At 43.0% G+C, this 15,000-nt stretch overlaps 1 protein-coding gene across 1 annotated transcript in view; it reads left to right on the top strand.

Annotated features, from left to right (window-relative positions):
* Positions 1 to 15,000, top strand: part of si:dkey-178e17.1 (tricarboxylate transport protein B, mitochondrial) — a 38,984-nt gene that overhangs the window by 5,464 nt on the left and 18,520 nt on the right. The window contains exon 2 of the mRNA XM_017684532.2: positions 13,963 to 14,070. Coding sequence (XP_017540021.2) covers positions 13,963 to 14,070 — 108 coding nt within the window. The remainder of the gene's footprint in view (positions 1 to 13,962; positions 14,071 to 15,000) is intronic.

The raw sequence follows: 15,000 nt of genomic DNA, 5'->3' as shown, positions 1-15,000 counted from the left end.
TACTCACTTTTGTGAGATACTGAGTATATATATTTATATATATATATATATATATATATATATATATATATATATATAAAACATTTAAAATTTTACAATATATATGGTGAAGTGAGCATACAACAGTTTAAAACTCATTGATGATAGATAAAAAATTTAAATGGGTCATACATTTTACTTTGCAGACTTACCCCAGATGTAGTTGTTCAGCAGAGATACTTTATGTTTGATGTACAGATTTGCTTCTTTAGTTTTAACCTGGAGATGTGAGGCTAATGTTGCTCACAAACACTAGATGTCAATAGTCACCCAAATCTTTTTCTGTTATTTTTGCTGCTGTCTAAAATGGCTTCCTACAGCATCTAGCTATAGGGGTTTATTTTTATAGCTCACAATAAGTCATAAGTGGATGTGGTTTAAGCCGACGGAAAGACACTTTACGGATGCATTAACAGTAAAGAATTTACAGGAAATAAGCCTATGAGCCCATAATTGATGTTATCCACTATGCTGTCCATTTAAGCAAGTTGAAGTACACCTGCCTCAGTGTGTACACAAGCTAAAATGCTACATTATTTGTTATAATTGTCAGCTGTAATTCCACGGTAGGACAGATGATAATTAAATTTTCCAATTTATAAGCAGATAATATACTAGCCACCAATATATTGGGGAGCCCTAGTGTTGATATAAAATATTTTATTTGTGCGTAAGTCATATTCTACAGTTGAAGCAAGCAAATTCAATGTAGTGTAAAAAGAGACACCATTGTTTTAAAAAATACTACATTGGCTGTGAAGACAGTGAAGTCAGTGAAGATGGTTGAAAGAATAGATGTGTGAAGTGGTGTACATGCATGAATCAGTGGTAATGAATGGGACAAAAGCTTGGTTTGAGTGGGTAACTGTTCTAGTGTGTGTTGTGTCTGCCTGTCTAGGACACAGTTGCTTGTATTATTTCCCACCATCACTGACCTGGAAACGTTACATTGCACACAGGCACACACTGCATTCCAGGGCTATGCGCTATAGTCACATGTGTGGTATAGATTAGAAGAGACTGAGGAACTGAGTGTGGCTGCTAGAGTGCATCAGAACTGTACCTTCACTGCCGGTGCTGGAAGATCACTGCTGAGCCTTGACCCAGTAAGATAACTCAGGCACTGATATGCAGTGTTTTAGCTCTGCGTCTATTATCATCTTCCACAGTTGAGACCTCTGTACTGCACATTTGACTTTAAAGTAGGAGTGACATCATATAAAGACATCATATTAACCTATATCAGGACAAATAACGTTAATAAAATAAAATAAAACTCATTCACTCAATATGCACTTATAAATAGAGGCTGGTGGGCGGTTGCTGCACCTTCTGTTGGCTTTTATTAAAGTCAGTGAGTTTCCTGTTGTTCATTACCAAGAACAGAACACATAGGTTTGAAACACTGGAATATTTCTCTAATCGGTTGTATCGATGCACAGATTATTTTTTCAATGTTATTATTGATTTTTTTTTTTACCGTGCCCTTGCCAACTTCTGCTCACCACTCAAAAGTGCATCAGTTAGGTTAGCCAAAGAGCTAGCCATGCAAATTTTGTAATGCAAAACATTTATGTTTTAAGATGTTAAGTAAGAAACATAAAATTTGTGCATATTTAGTTTGTCTAGATATAAACTTTGGTTTAGAACCGTATTGCCTTTCTTTTTGCTGTTTTTAGTCATGTAGCATTAGCTTGCAAACTAGCAAACTTGCAGAGTAAAGTGATGAGGTTTTATGAGCAGTTATGTGTAACAAATGGAGTTGTGGCAAAACTAAACTCTGAAGTACTTTAGTGCTGTGATTTACACTCACTGCCCACTTTATTAGCTATTAGGCCGAGCATCAGAATGGGGAAGAAAGGGGATTTAAGTGACTTTGAACGTTGCGTGGTTGTTGGTGCCAGACGGGCTGGTCTGAGTATTTCAGAAACTGCTGATCTACTGGGATTTTCACGCACAACAATCTCTACGGTTTACAGAGAACGGTCCGAAAAAGAGGAAATATTCAGTGAGCGGTCAGTTGTGTGGACGAAAATGCCTTGTTGATGTGACAGGTCAGAGGAGAATGGGCAGACTGGTTCCAGATGACAGAAAGGCAAAAGTAACTCAAATAACCAACCAAAATCTCTGAGGAACGTTTCCAGCACCTTGTTGAAAGTGCGCCACGAAGAATTAAGGCAGTTCTGAAGGCAAAAGGCGGTCCAACCTTTTACTAGCAAGTGTGCCTAATAAAGTGGCCGGTTAGTGTATGTAACAGTAAAGAATGCAGTAATAATAATAAAAAATTATAAAGTATTCTAACTGAAAGGAAATCGTGAGGCCCAGAGGATGAAGGTGTGTTAAAAACGGTAAACAGGCAGACAATATGTGCAACAATTAGAACATCACTATTTCTTGTTTTTGGTAGCACTTTTTTATGTGGCTCCAGTGGTGCACTGTTTCTGTTCCAAATGAAATCTCATGATTCATATTGTGTATAGTGAGAATGTCAAGTATTGTGTGTCTGTATGTGTGTGTGAGACAGTATGGTTCCTCATCAGTCTAGGAGCTCCAGCCTGATTAACCAGCTATACTGCTCTATACTGCTCTAACCTGCTCTAAGCTCAGAGTTGCTCCTGCTCAGCAAGTTCTACAAGCTTCTCACTAGTCAACAAGTCAACCATTAGAGCTGGCTCTTCCAAGCGAGCCCTGGAAGCGATCTTGCATTAAAAGACTGTTTTTTCTCTTTTTCATTTACAGGGGTTCATTGGGTTGTAAAGAAGGAGGTGGCAGTGCCCTACCAAGCTTGAGAACAGCTGCAGTAGTGAAACTGTTTAGAACCGTCTGAAAACAGTTGCTATATTGAAACTGCATTTAACAGCAGCGGTTTTAAGCTGCAGGGTCATTAAAGCAACCTGAAATACTGTGCGTTTACATGTGTTTTACTCTCAGGTTATTTCTCCGCCGTCACACAGCTTTGCCGGATTCAAACTTTTCTCAACAAATCCGAATAGTTTGAGAGTGCAGTGCATTTTATATAGTCACAGAGAATGTTTTTGTCACGATTGGCCCCTCCCAGTCCTGTCCATGTGTTAGTGTTGTGTTTTAGTTTAGCCCATGGGCGTTTGTTTTGGTTTCCTAGTCCGGCCCCTTGTTTTGGTTACTCCGCCCCTGATTGTCTCCACCTGTGTTTCCACCTGTCCCTCGTTTACCGCCATGTATTTAAGCCCTGTGTTTTCCCCTGTCTGGTTACTGGTCTTTGTCTGAACTGTTTGGATGTGTTGATTGTTTATTGTGTGATTCTGGTTTGTCTGTCACGTCTGCCTCCCGTTCAATCAATGTTGGCTTAACGAACCTGGACTGTCTAGACTATGAGCCTGGATTTGCCCTGAATAAAAGTCACATCTCCACATATGCGTCCGCCTCCTTGCTCCCTGGCGTTACAGTTTTGGTTTGGACTAATTTGTAAATGTATTGCCGCTGCGGCAAAAAAAAGGTTTGAAAATGAAAATCAATCATCTTGTGAATGTATATTAATCTTAGAGTTGAACAGCTGGAAGGGGAGTAACGCAACTAAACTAAAATAGCTAATAAAAATAAATATCCAAAGGAGTCACACATTCAGGGGAGAATGAACAGCTGATCCACATTTACAGCAAATCACCAGCCACCTAGTACACATAGAAGTTCGGTTTCACATTGTCTCTTTCTGCCTTCCACTATAGAAGCTACCCACCACACCACCGTGTGCGGACATATGAGCTGCAAGCACTTCTGTTCACACAAGTAAGATTTATTATTGCTTTTACCCTTCAGTTTGTTTAAATGCCAGCCAGGAAGTCCTTGGAGCCAAGAAGAGGGATTGGAAAATAAGAAATAAAAGCATTCTGCTGGATGAGGCATAGTAGATGCTGCAGTCTCTTTTTCATTCATTTTATGTTTGATCACAGAATCTTTGATGAATGAAGCACAGATAGTTGTTCAGCGTTCAGCAGTTTTTTGTTTTTTTTGTCCTATAGTCCTGGGACAGTTTCCTGTTGTCTGATAGTATTGCTGTGTATAAGTGATGTATGTATCTGATGCTGTTGTCCCAAGTAGTTCATTTGCCTGCAGGGAGACTTCTCTAATGGAGTGCAGTCACTCTGTTGCTATTATACTTCCCTTTACACATGAGGGCTTTTACTGCTTTAGGAGCGCACATGCTCCTAATTGTGTGTGATGCTTGTGTGGACTGCCAGTCTTTTCATCTCTCATTTTTGTTCCCTCTCTCTGTCTCTCTCGCGCTCTCTCTCTCTCCACATCTCTTTCTTGCTGGAAGGCTGCAATTAAGTTTAGTGAGTGCTTGTCTCCTCTAGGCAACAGAGGTCTTGTCACTGAAAGGCTCTGGTCACAGCCCCAGCTCCACTTAGCTTTACCCTAACACACACTGTTAACCTATAAAACACAGTACTCCACTCCAACACACTGTGCTCTCCTCTGCTGCACCTCTGCCTTCAGGCCCACCACACACACACAAACTCTCTCCAGTTCTTCAGTCTCTCTGTCAGTATATTGCCCGTGACACTGGTTATTTAGGGGTTCTCTCTCTCCTTACCCAGTTTCTCTGTTCCTTTTTGTTGTCTGGATAGATTTACTTAAATCCATACTAAAAGTATTGTTTCTCAGGCAGAAGTGAAAGCAGCTTAGCGAAAACTGACCTATGTTAAAACCAAACCATCACTGTCAAAAAGTGAAAACTCAGAGTTTACCTGTAGAACTGCAGTGGAACATCTTGTGTCTATCAGCACTCTGTTAGTGTCAGAATTTGTAATTGTACTAAAATACATTTCTATATTTATATTGCTATCTAAAAGAACAGGTATCTTATTTTTTAATTTTGCTTTTCTATATCATTTTAACCCAGCAGTTGCGTAAACAAGCAGAAATGATTTATATATATATATATATATATATATATATATATATATGCATACAAAAAAAATACAATATCTCACAAAAGTGAGTGCACCCCTTACATTTCTGCAAATATTTCATTCTATCTTTTCATGGAATGACACTATAGACAAACCTGGATATAACTTAAAGTAGTCAGTGTACAGCTTGTAGTATAGCTTTAGTTTTGCAGTGCAGATCTCAACACACAGCCATTAATGTCTCAATAGCTGGCAGCACAAGTGAGTTCACCTCACAGTGAACGTGTCCACGTTGTGCTCCAAGTGTCAATATTCCTTGTGACCAGCATTATTATCTAGCACTGCCTGAACCCTCTTGGGCATAGAATTCACCAGAGCTGCACAGGCTGCAACTGGAATCCTCTTCCAGTCCTCCATGATGACATCACGGAGCTGCTGGATGTTAGACACCTTGCAATCCTCCTCCTTCTGCTTGAGGCCGCACAGGTGCTCAACTGGGTTTATGTCTGGAGACCTACTTGGACAGTCCGTCATCTTCACCTTCAGCAAGGCAGTCATCATCTTGGAGGTGTGTTTGGAGGTGTGTTTCCCTCAATGAACCACAGCTCTGCAGTGCTGGCAGCATTCATGCAGCTCCAGACCATGATGCTACCACCACCATGCTTGACTGTAGGCAAGAGATGGTGCTGGACACCATCTGAGCCAAACAAGTTTATCTTGGTCTCGTCAAACCACAGGACATGGCTCCAGTAATCCATATTCTTGGACTGCTTCTCTTCAGCAAACTGTTTACGGGCTTTCTTGTGCGTCAGCTTCAGAAGAGGCTTCCTTCTGGGATGACGGCCATGCAGTCCGAATTGATGCAATGTGCGGCGTATGGTCTGAGCACTGACAGGCTGACCTCCCACTTCTTCAACCTCTGCAGCAATGCTGGTAGCACTGATGCATCCATTTTTTGAAGCCAACCTCTGGATATGATGCTGAACACGTGGGCGCTTCTTTAATCAACCCTGGCGAGGCCTGTTCAGAATGGAACCTGTCCTGGAAAAACACTGTATGACCTTGGGCACCATGCTATAGCTCAGTTTCAGGGTGTTAGTAATCTTCTTATAGCCAGAGAACAGTATTTATTTTTCATTTATTTTGCTATACAAGTTGCATACTGGCTACTTTAAGTTTCATTTCTATAGTTGTCCCATGAAAAGATATAATAAAATATTTGCAGAAATGTGAGGGGTGCACTCACTTTTGTGACATACTCTATGTATGTACACACACACACACACACACACACACACAAAAAAAAAAAAAAATAAAAAAAAAAAAAAAATATATATATATATATATATATATATATATATATATGTATATAAAACTACATGTCTCTGAGTAAATGGAACTACTTAATACTCACTTCTGAAGTGAACTTTAACATGCAAACTTTACACATCAAACTATGTCTTGGTTGGCTGACTACATTTGATATAAGGAAGAGTTTGTGTAAATTTGATTTTTAGTAGAGCCAAGGCTTTAACTGCGCTCCTTTTACTCCAGCTGGCACACTGAGGGGAGTTGTTTGCTTTCATGTGAAAAAAGAGGACCAGAATAGAAGGTTGTCTGCTCCATTTGGGTGTTTAAGGTTGGAATAATGACCATCAGTGCTATTCTTGGTGCATAAAATACAGACTTTGTATAATACGGCACTCTGTAATCCTTAAGCTGTTTCTCAGACTGCAGTGAAAGCCACGATTATTTCAAACCACAACACTAACTTGTCCCTGATTGGTCAGTTTAGCTGTCCATCACTCTTGCACCCCGCCTCTGGATGGAGGTCTTTGCTGGAGGCTGTACAGAAGATCAAACATGATGTATTAATAGAACTTTAAAATTTCCTTCCTGAGGAAGATGAAAGGAATTATTCATCTGTTGCCTGAACTGATGTGTATTTACTTTTTTCCCCTTCGGAATGTCGTGCTCCGGAATGCACATTCAGCATTTAATGGTGACTGTGGACTTTTTTCAAATTATAACTCCCCTTTATGAAGCTGTAACACGTCAGAATCACCGCACATGGCTCCACCCTGCCATTATGTTTCTTTTGAAGTGCATTGATTTTATGCCCAGTTTAACCATAGTGGTCGTTTGCACTCACTTGTCTGTGTAACAGAAATAGAGCTATTTGCTTCAGTGTCCTTGAAGTACTTTAGCCACTAATACCTGTACTTATGTTACAGAGCTAAAATTACAATAACTGTTAACACTGGACAAAATAATTTAACATTAACTTAAACTTTTATTGTTTTATTTCCAAGAAGTGCTTTCAAAACAATTTTTTTTCTGGTAATTTTGTGATGGCCTCACACAGTCATGAAAGCAAATGCAGTGAGCATGTGTGAGCTTCAACTTTGTCTAATACAATTACATAATGATGCAGTTCAGTAAATTTATAGTTAATAGTATGCCGTCATCTTTAATTTGGCCATGAAACTGTAATAAATTTAGTAAGAAATAACGGAATTGCTGTTTTGTCTGATATCTGAGGCCTGACGCTGTGGATGTCCTAGAATGAACACCGTAATATTGGCAGCTTTTTTGTGCGAGAGTGATATCTGTTGGTCTCAGTGGCACAGCCGGGTTTTTAGACCAGTCTCATCTAGGCTAGGTGTGATAAATGTGGTCTGAAAGATCTCATTCCCTATATTTTATCTTTTCCTTTGAGGGCCAATTACTACATTTGTGTGGCTTTATGCACCGAAAACAGTCATCATTCATTTTTACATGACGGTTTCCCTACCCTCTCTTCATCCCTTAGAATTAAACAGGCTGTTTTTTTCCTGTACGTTTAAGACTGATGTATGTAAATGAACTCTGTTCTGATTGGCTGACCTGTTATGGACTAGATTCCAACAGCATGCTGGGCTGAAACACTCTAACTGTAACTTAAGCGTTAATGAGTGGGTCTGTACTGCTGCAGGCTAAGTGGGTGGATTATATGTAAATAAATGTCCTTGAGTTAAGTTATATGTGTGTAGGTATATTAGTGCCTTGGTATGGTTTTTATCAATTGAATCAGTAAAAGAGCATTTTTAACCGGTGGCCTGTGGGAGCTGTTAATGTGGTGAAATCTTTTGGAGCACTGAGTGTGACGCACAGTGAGAAAGAGAGATCATACATTATGACTACGTTGACGGTACCCAAGAAAGTATGACGTATTCCAGTAAGAACGTCTCTGACCTTCTTACGTTCCTTTTTATGCTGACGTCTTTTCCTCATGGGCTGACGAGTCACGTTTAAATGGAAGTGTATCAGGTGTTGTGCAGCTCCAGTAAATATTTGTTGTGTACACACACACAGACTGCTGTGTGCCAACAAGCTTGTCAAAGGCTCTAAATCTGATTTATAGATGTGCTGGGCAAATGGGCTAGAAGCCATTTTCCTGTACAGCAACACACAACCTGATAGATTGGACACTTAGGGTGTGTGTGTGTGTGTGTGTGTGTGTGTGTGTGTGTGTGTGTGTGTGTGTGTGTGTGTGTGTGTGTGTGTGTGTGAAGGGGAGGGATAGCACTGGGCCCTGGGTGGACACTCTTACAAATACCATTTATTTAATTCAGAGCTAAGATTTATTCTTTTTTTACCCTTTGGTTTAAATAAGAATGTAGCTGGAGGCAAAACGGTAACATTTAGTGAAAGCAGAGAGATTGAAGGATGAAGAAATGAAGCAGAAAGAGAACTTTGATTGATGTAGCATATTTCTGCAAATGAGCAGTAGATACGCTGTTGCTGGATCACAAGAAAAACAAGGTGTGTATGTGTGTGTGTGTGTGTGTGTATGTTTGTGTGTGTGTGTGTGTGTGAATGTTAGTTTTTATATATTTTCTAGGCAAAATGTCCTGAATTTATAGGAAAACAAGTCTTAACCCTGACTACATTCCACTGGTTAAGACTGAATGGGCAGAACCGTTTCTTTTACTGAGGTTAAAATAATGTTTATATTTAGAGCTACATTTTACATTAATTACATATTTTACATCTAAATTACACATAGATTTTATGTATAGACATAAAAACTGATATTAGAATAAATACAAATAATATTGATACAATAAACAGTGATAGTGTGTACAGTGGGGTCCAAAAATCTGAGCTCACTGGAAACCTGGAAATAAACCTGGAAATAAACAACGGAAACTTATAGGATCTTGAAAAATTGAAAACAAAGAGAAGTAACTTTTTCATTAGTGTTGTTCCTTCCATTGAAGGAATCTCTTCCATGTTCAGATGACTCTGAGGTGGATTTAATATACTGACTAGAGGCTTTTGCACAAACTTGCATGCACATTGTGCTTAAAGCAAAAGGAGGACATACCAAATACAAAATGAAATTCTGAAATTCATGCAAACATTCAAAGATTCCACCTTTCACTCAAATAGTTATACTGATAATATCATTTGTAATGAAAAATAATTGTATTAAATTAGAAATATATGCTTCTCCTTGGATCACCACCATATCGTGGTGGAGGGGTTTGCGTGCTTGAATGATCTTAGGAGCTATGTTGTCTGGAGCAAAAGCTCCTGGTAGGGTCTCCCATGGCAAACTGGTCCTAGGTGACAGGTCAGACAAAGTGTGATCCATAATAACCCCTATGAAGACACAAAAACAGGACTTGCGTACCCTGCCCGGAACAGGGTTACCGGGGCCCCACCCTGGAGCCAGGCCTGGGGGAGGGGCTCGCCAGCGAGCGTCTGGTGGCCGGGCATTTACTCATGGTGCCCGGCCGGGCCCAGCCCGAAGGAGTTACATGAGTCCCCCCTCCCATCGACCCACCACCAATGGGAGCGGGAAGTAGTAGGGGTTCGGTGCGTTGTGGATCGGGCAGTGTCCGAAGGCGTGGGCCTTGGCGTTCTGATCCTCGGTTGCTGAAACTGGCTTTTGGAACTTGGAACGTTACCTCACTGGCGGGGAAGGAGCCTGAGTTGGTGCGCGAGGTTGAGAGATACCGGCTAGATATAGTCGGGCTCACCTCAACACACAGCTTGGGCTCTGGGTCCAATCTCCTTGAGAGGGGCTGGACTTTATTCTTTTCTGGAGTTGCCCATGGTGAGAGGCGGCGGGCAGGTGTGGGCTTTCTCATAGCCCCTCGACTCGGTGCCTGTATGTTGGGGTTTTCTCCGGTGGACGAGAGGGTAGCTTCCCTACGCCTTCGGGTTGGGGAACGGGTCCTGACTGTTGTCTGTGCTTATGCACCGAACAGCAGTTCAGAGTACCCAGCCTTCTTAGAGTCCTTGGGAAGGGTGCTTGAAAGTGCTCCTCCTGGAGACTCTATTGTCCTACTGGGGGACTTCAACGCTCACGTGGGCAATGACAGTGAGACCTGGAGGGGTGTGATTGGGAGGAATGGCCTCTCTGATCTGAACCCGAGTGGTGTTCATTTTTTGGACTTCTGCGCAAACCACAGTTTGTCCATCACGAACACCATGTTTGAACACAAGGATGTCCATAAGTGCACATGGCACCAGGACACCCTAGGCCGCAGTTCAATGATTGACTTTGTAGTCGTGTCATCGGACTTGCGGCCATGGTATTTGGACACTCGGGTAAAGAGAGGAGCTGAGCTGTCAACTGATCACCACCTGGTGGTGAGTTGGATCAGGTGGTGGGGGAAGATGCCGGTCAGACCAGGCAAGCCCAAACGCATAGTGAGGGTTTGCTGGGAACGTCTAGCAGAAGAACCTGTCAGATTGATCTTCAACCTTCGACCTCCGTCAGAACTTTGACCAGATATCGGGGGAGGTGGGGGACATTGACTCAGAATGGGCCATGTTTCGTTCCTCCATTGCTGAAGCGGCTGACTGTAGCTGTGGCCGTAAGGTAGTTGGTGCCTGTCGGGGCGGTAATCCCCGAACCCGGTGGTGGACACCCCAGGTGAGAGATGCCGTCAAGCTGAAGAAGGAGTCCTACCGGACATGGTTGGCCTGTGGGACACCAGAGGCAGCTGGCAGGTATCGACAGGCCAAGCGATCTGCGGCTTCAGTTGTTGCCAAGGCAAAAACCCGTGTATGGGAGGAGTTTGGTGAGGCCTTGGAAACTGACTTTAAGTCGGCTCCGAAAAGATTCTGGCAAACCGTCAGGCGACTCAGAAGGGGAAAGCAGTGTGCCACTAGCACTGTATATAGTGGAGATGGTGTGCTGCTGACTTCGACTGAAGACGTCATTGGGTGGTGGAAGGAATACTTTGAGGACCTTCTCAATCCCACCGACACGTTCTCCAGTGAGGAGGCTGAGTCTGGGGACATGGGAATAGGCTTGTCCATTACTGAGGCCGAAGTCGCTAAGGTAGTTAAGAAGCTCCTTGGTGGCAAGGCTCCAGGGGTGGATGAGATCCGCCCTGAGTTCCTCAAGGCTCTGGATGTTGTGGGGCTGTCTTGGCTGACACGCCTTTTCAACATTGCGTGGACATCGGGGGCGGTGCCACTGGATTGGCAGACTGGGGTGGTGGTGCCTCTTTTTAAAAAAGGGGACCGGAGGGTGTGTTCCAACTACAGGGGAATCACACTCCTCAGCCTCCCTGGCAAGCTCTATGCAGGGGTACTGGAGAAGAGAGTCTGGCTTATAGTCGAACCTCGGATCCAGGAGGAACAGTGCGGGTTCCACCCTGGTCGTGGAACACTGGACCAACTCTTCACCCTCTCCAGGATTCTGGAGGGTTCATGGGAGTTTGCCCAACCAGTCCACATGTGCTTTGTGGATCTGGAGAAGGCATTCGACTGTGTTCCCTGGGGTATTCTGTGGGAGGTGCTTCGGGAGTACGGGGTACATGGCTCTTTGCTACGAGCCATTCAGGCCCTGTACAAACAAAGCTGGAGTTTGGTTCGCATAGCCGGCAGTAAGTCAGACTCGTTCCCAGTGAGAGTTGGACTCCGTCAGGGCTGCCCTTTGTCACCGATTCTATTCATAATTTTTATGGATAGAATTTCTAGGCGCAGTCAAGGGATGGAGGGTGTCCGGTTTGGTGACCTCAGGGTCACATCACTGCTGTTTGCAGATGATGTGGTCCTATTGGGGACATCAGGCCGCGAACTTCAGCTTTCGCTGGATCGGTTTGCAGCCGAGTGTGAAGCGGCTGGGATGAGAATCAGTACCTCTAAATCTGAGACCATGGTTCTCAGGCGGAAAAGGGTGGAGAGCCCTCTCTGGGTCGGGGATAGGCTCTTGCCTCTAGTGGAGGCGTTCAAGTATCTCGGGGTCTTGTTCACGAGTGATGGTACAAGGGAGCGGGAGATTGACAGGCGGATTGGTGCTGGGTCAGCAGTGATGCGGGCTCTTTACCGGTCTGTTGTGGTAAAGAAAGAGCTGGGCCATAAGGCAAGGCTCTCGATTTACCGGTCGATCTATGTTCCCACCCTCACCTATGGTCATGAGCTTTGGGTAATGACCGAAAGAATAAGATCGCGAATACAAGCGGCCGAAATGAGTTTCCTCCGCAGGGTGTCTGGACTCTCCCTTAGAGATAGGGTGAGAAGTTCAGTCATCCGGGAGGGACTCGGAGTAGAGCCGCTGATTCTTCACGTCGAGAGGAGCCAGCTGAGGTGGTTCGGGCATCTGGTTAGGATGCCTCCTGGACAGGCGAGTCCACCTGGGAGGAGACCCCGGGGAAGACCCAGGACACGCTGGCGCGACTATATCGCCCAGCTGGCCTGGGAGCGCCTCGGAATCCCACTTGGAGAGCTGGTGGAAGTGGCTGGGGAAAGGGAGGTCTGGGCTTCATTGCTTAGGATGCTGCCCCCGCAACCCGAAACCCGGACAAGCGGAAGATAATGGATGGATGGATGGATGGAGAAATATATGCAAAATATTGCCCTGCGATGGACTGGTGACCTGTCCAGGGTGTATCCTGCCTTCTGCCCGATGACCGCTGGGATAGGTGTTGCAGTACAGTGCAATGCTATTCCAGCCCATGTCGTTCATGTACCCAGCAAAGTTATCATAATTTTTCATCTGTGTTATGTTCAGATTTCGTGACTGGTTTCCATCTCTTCTCTTTTATGAGCTCTGTTGCGTGACTCCACACAGTCTATTAAAGACAGTGAAACAGGACCTGTGAGAATTTAAGCTGGCCTTGTGGGAGCACTTTTCCAAGGAGTCTGTGTTTGTGTGTGTGTGTGTGTGTGTGTGTGTGCGTGTGTGTGTGCGTGTGTGTGTGTGTGCGCGCTAATGATTCATGCTGTGCATCAACACTGCAGAAATAGCCATATGATCTAATGAGACTGCACTGAAAAAAGTAATGCATTGTGTCATTGGCATTTAAATAAAATGTATTACACAATATTGCCAAAAGACATTGTGCTGAAGATATTTCGTTCATGTAAAAACTATCAAGTACTCTTTTGTGTTCTTAAGCATCAACCTGTCCAGAGACAGCAGGCAAAATGAAAAACCTGAATCTGCCACATTTAAATCTTGAAGCAGTGATGTAGCATAACAAAGTTATGAGAAAACAATTTGTTATTATCCAATCTGCATAATAGCTACATTAGGTACAACAGCACAGTCCAGCTTAGTAACAGTTTAATCTGGACACTCAACAGTTTATACCATAAAGATCACTGCAACTTCTCTTTAGGCTGTATATGGTTTTCTCTCCATGTTCCGTAAAATATCCAACCTAGCAACTGCAGCTATGAGAGGATGTGTTTGTGGGCACAGCAAGGATAGGTTAATCATTATTCATGTTATTTTACAAAGAAGGGCCACATGATATGGGCCTAAAATCCAATGTTAAATGGAGTTATTGTGAAGATCATATGAGAAGTAATAAAATGTGTGTGTATGTGCGTGTTTGTGTGTGTGTGTGTGTGTGTGTGTGTCTGTGTGTGTGTGTGTGTCTGGCTGGGTGTGCAACAAATTTAAACCTGTGTTTAAGCAAAAAAATGCAAAATTACAAAAGTGCCGTATACTGCACGCTACTACAGGGTTATCATTGCTCTGAAATCAAGCTTTTCTGTTTTTCTGCTGCTCTGTTTGTAGGTGGAATTGCAGGTGGCATCGAAATTTGCATCACTTTCCCCACAGAGTATGTGAAGACTCAACTTCAGCTGGATGAAAAAGCCAACCCTCCACGCTACAGAGGCATCGGTGAGTATACACATGCCAGCCTGAGCAAACACACACACACACACACACACACACGGGATGGAGATTCCTCCTCGGAGTTAATTAGTAGAAGTCTGTGGTCCATAACAGATTCTAGCCTGCTGCCACTCTCTCCCGCACAGTAAACAAACTTATCACCTCTCTCTCGATCTCTTCTCACTCTTGTTCACTTCCCTAATTTCTTCTTGGCTGAAGCTCTGAGCACATTTTTAATAAGCCTTCTGTTGGGCTTACCAGACAGCTGCCATTCCCTTTATTAAACCTTAAACATGGGGTTGTTATACACTGATTATGAACCACATTGGCTGCATGTTAATCCCTTAGAAGTCACAGTTTTCACAGGCATGGATACATTTTATATGAATTTCTCGCTCTGCTAACTGAAACGAGCAGAGAAATTCTGTTAGAAGAGCAGATTCTTACTTCATACCGTATTTTTGTTTGTACATAGAAGAGAAAATGTTTTATTAGAATGTTTATCAGAAAGTTTTCTGGTCCTGTTTAGCACAAAATTTTTAAAAATATTTTTGCCAATTTGTTTTACAGTTTCATAACACTGAAATGTAAAAAGTGAATACTTGAAGCTGTTGAAACATACAGGAAGTAAATTTAATATAAATATAAATGTCACGATTGGCTCCTCCCAGTCCTCCATGTGATTTTGTTTACCTCTGGTCTTGTCCATGTGCTTCTTTGTTTTGATTCTTCCCTGTTCTGCCCCCTTGTTTCTAGACTGCACCCTTGATTGTTTTCGCCTGTGTCTTGTTAACCCTCGTTGTTCTTGTATGTAAGACCTGTGTTTTCCCTTGTTAGGTTGCTGGTCTTTGTATGGTGTTGTTTCTTCTGGCCTCCGTCGTTTGTCTAGTCTGTGTTCCTTTTTGTACGTCTGTCCCTCGATATCTCTGTGTTGGG

The sequence above is a fragment of the Pygocentrus nattereri genome, chromosome 28 (assembly GCF_015220715.1).
Source record: "Pygocentrus nattereri isolate fPygNat1 chromosome 28, fPygNat1.pri, whole genome shotgun sequence".
NCBI lineage: Eukaryota > Metazoa > Chordata > Actinopteri > Characiformes > Serrasalmidae > Pygocentrus > Pygocentrus nattereri.
The sequence above is the reverse complement of the archived record's forward strand: the minus strand, read 5'-3'. Positions and strand labels throughout refer to the sequence as shown.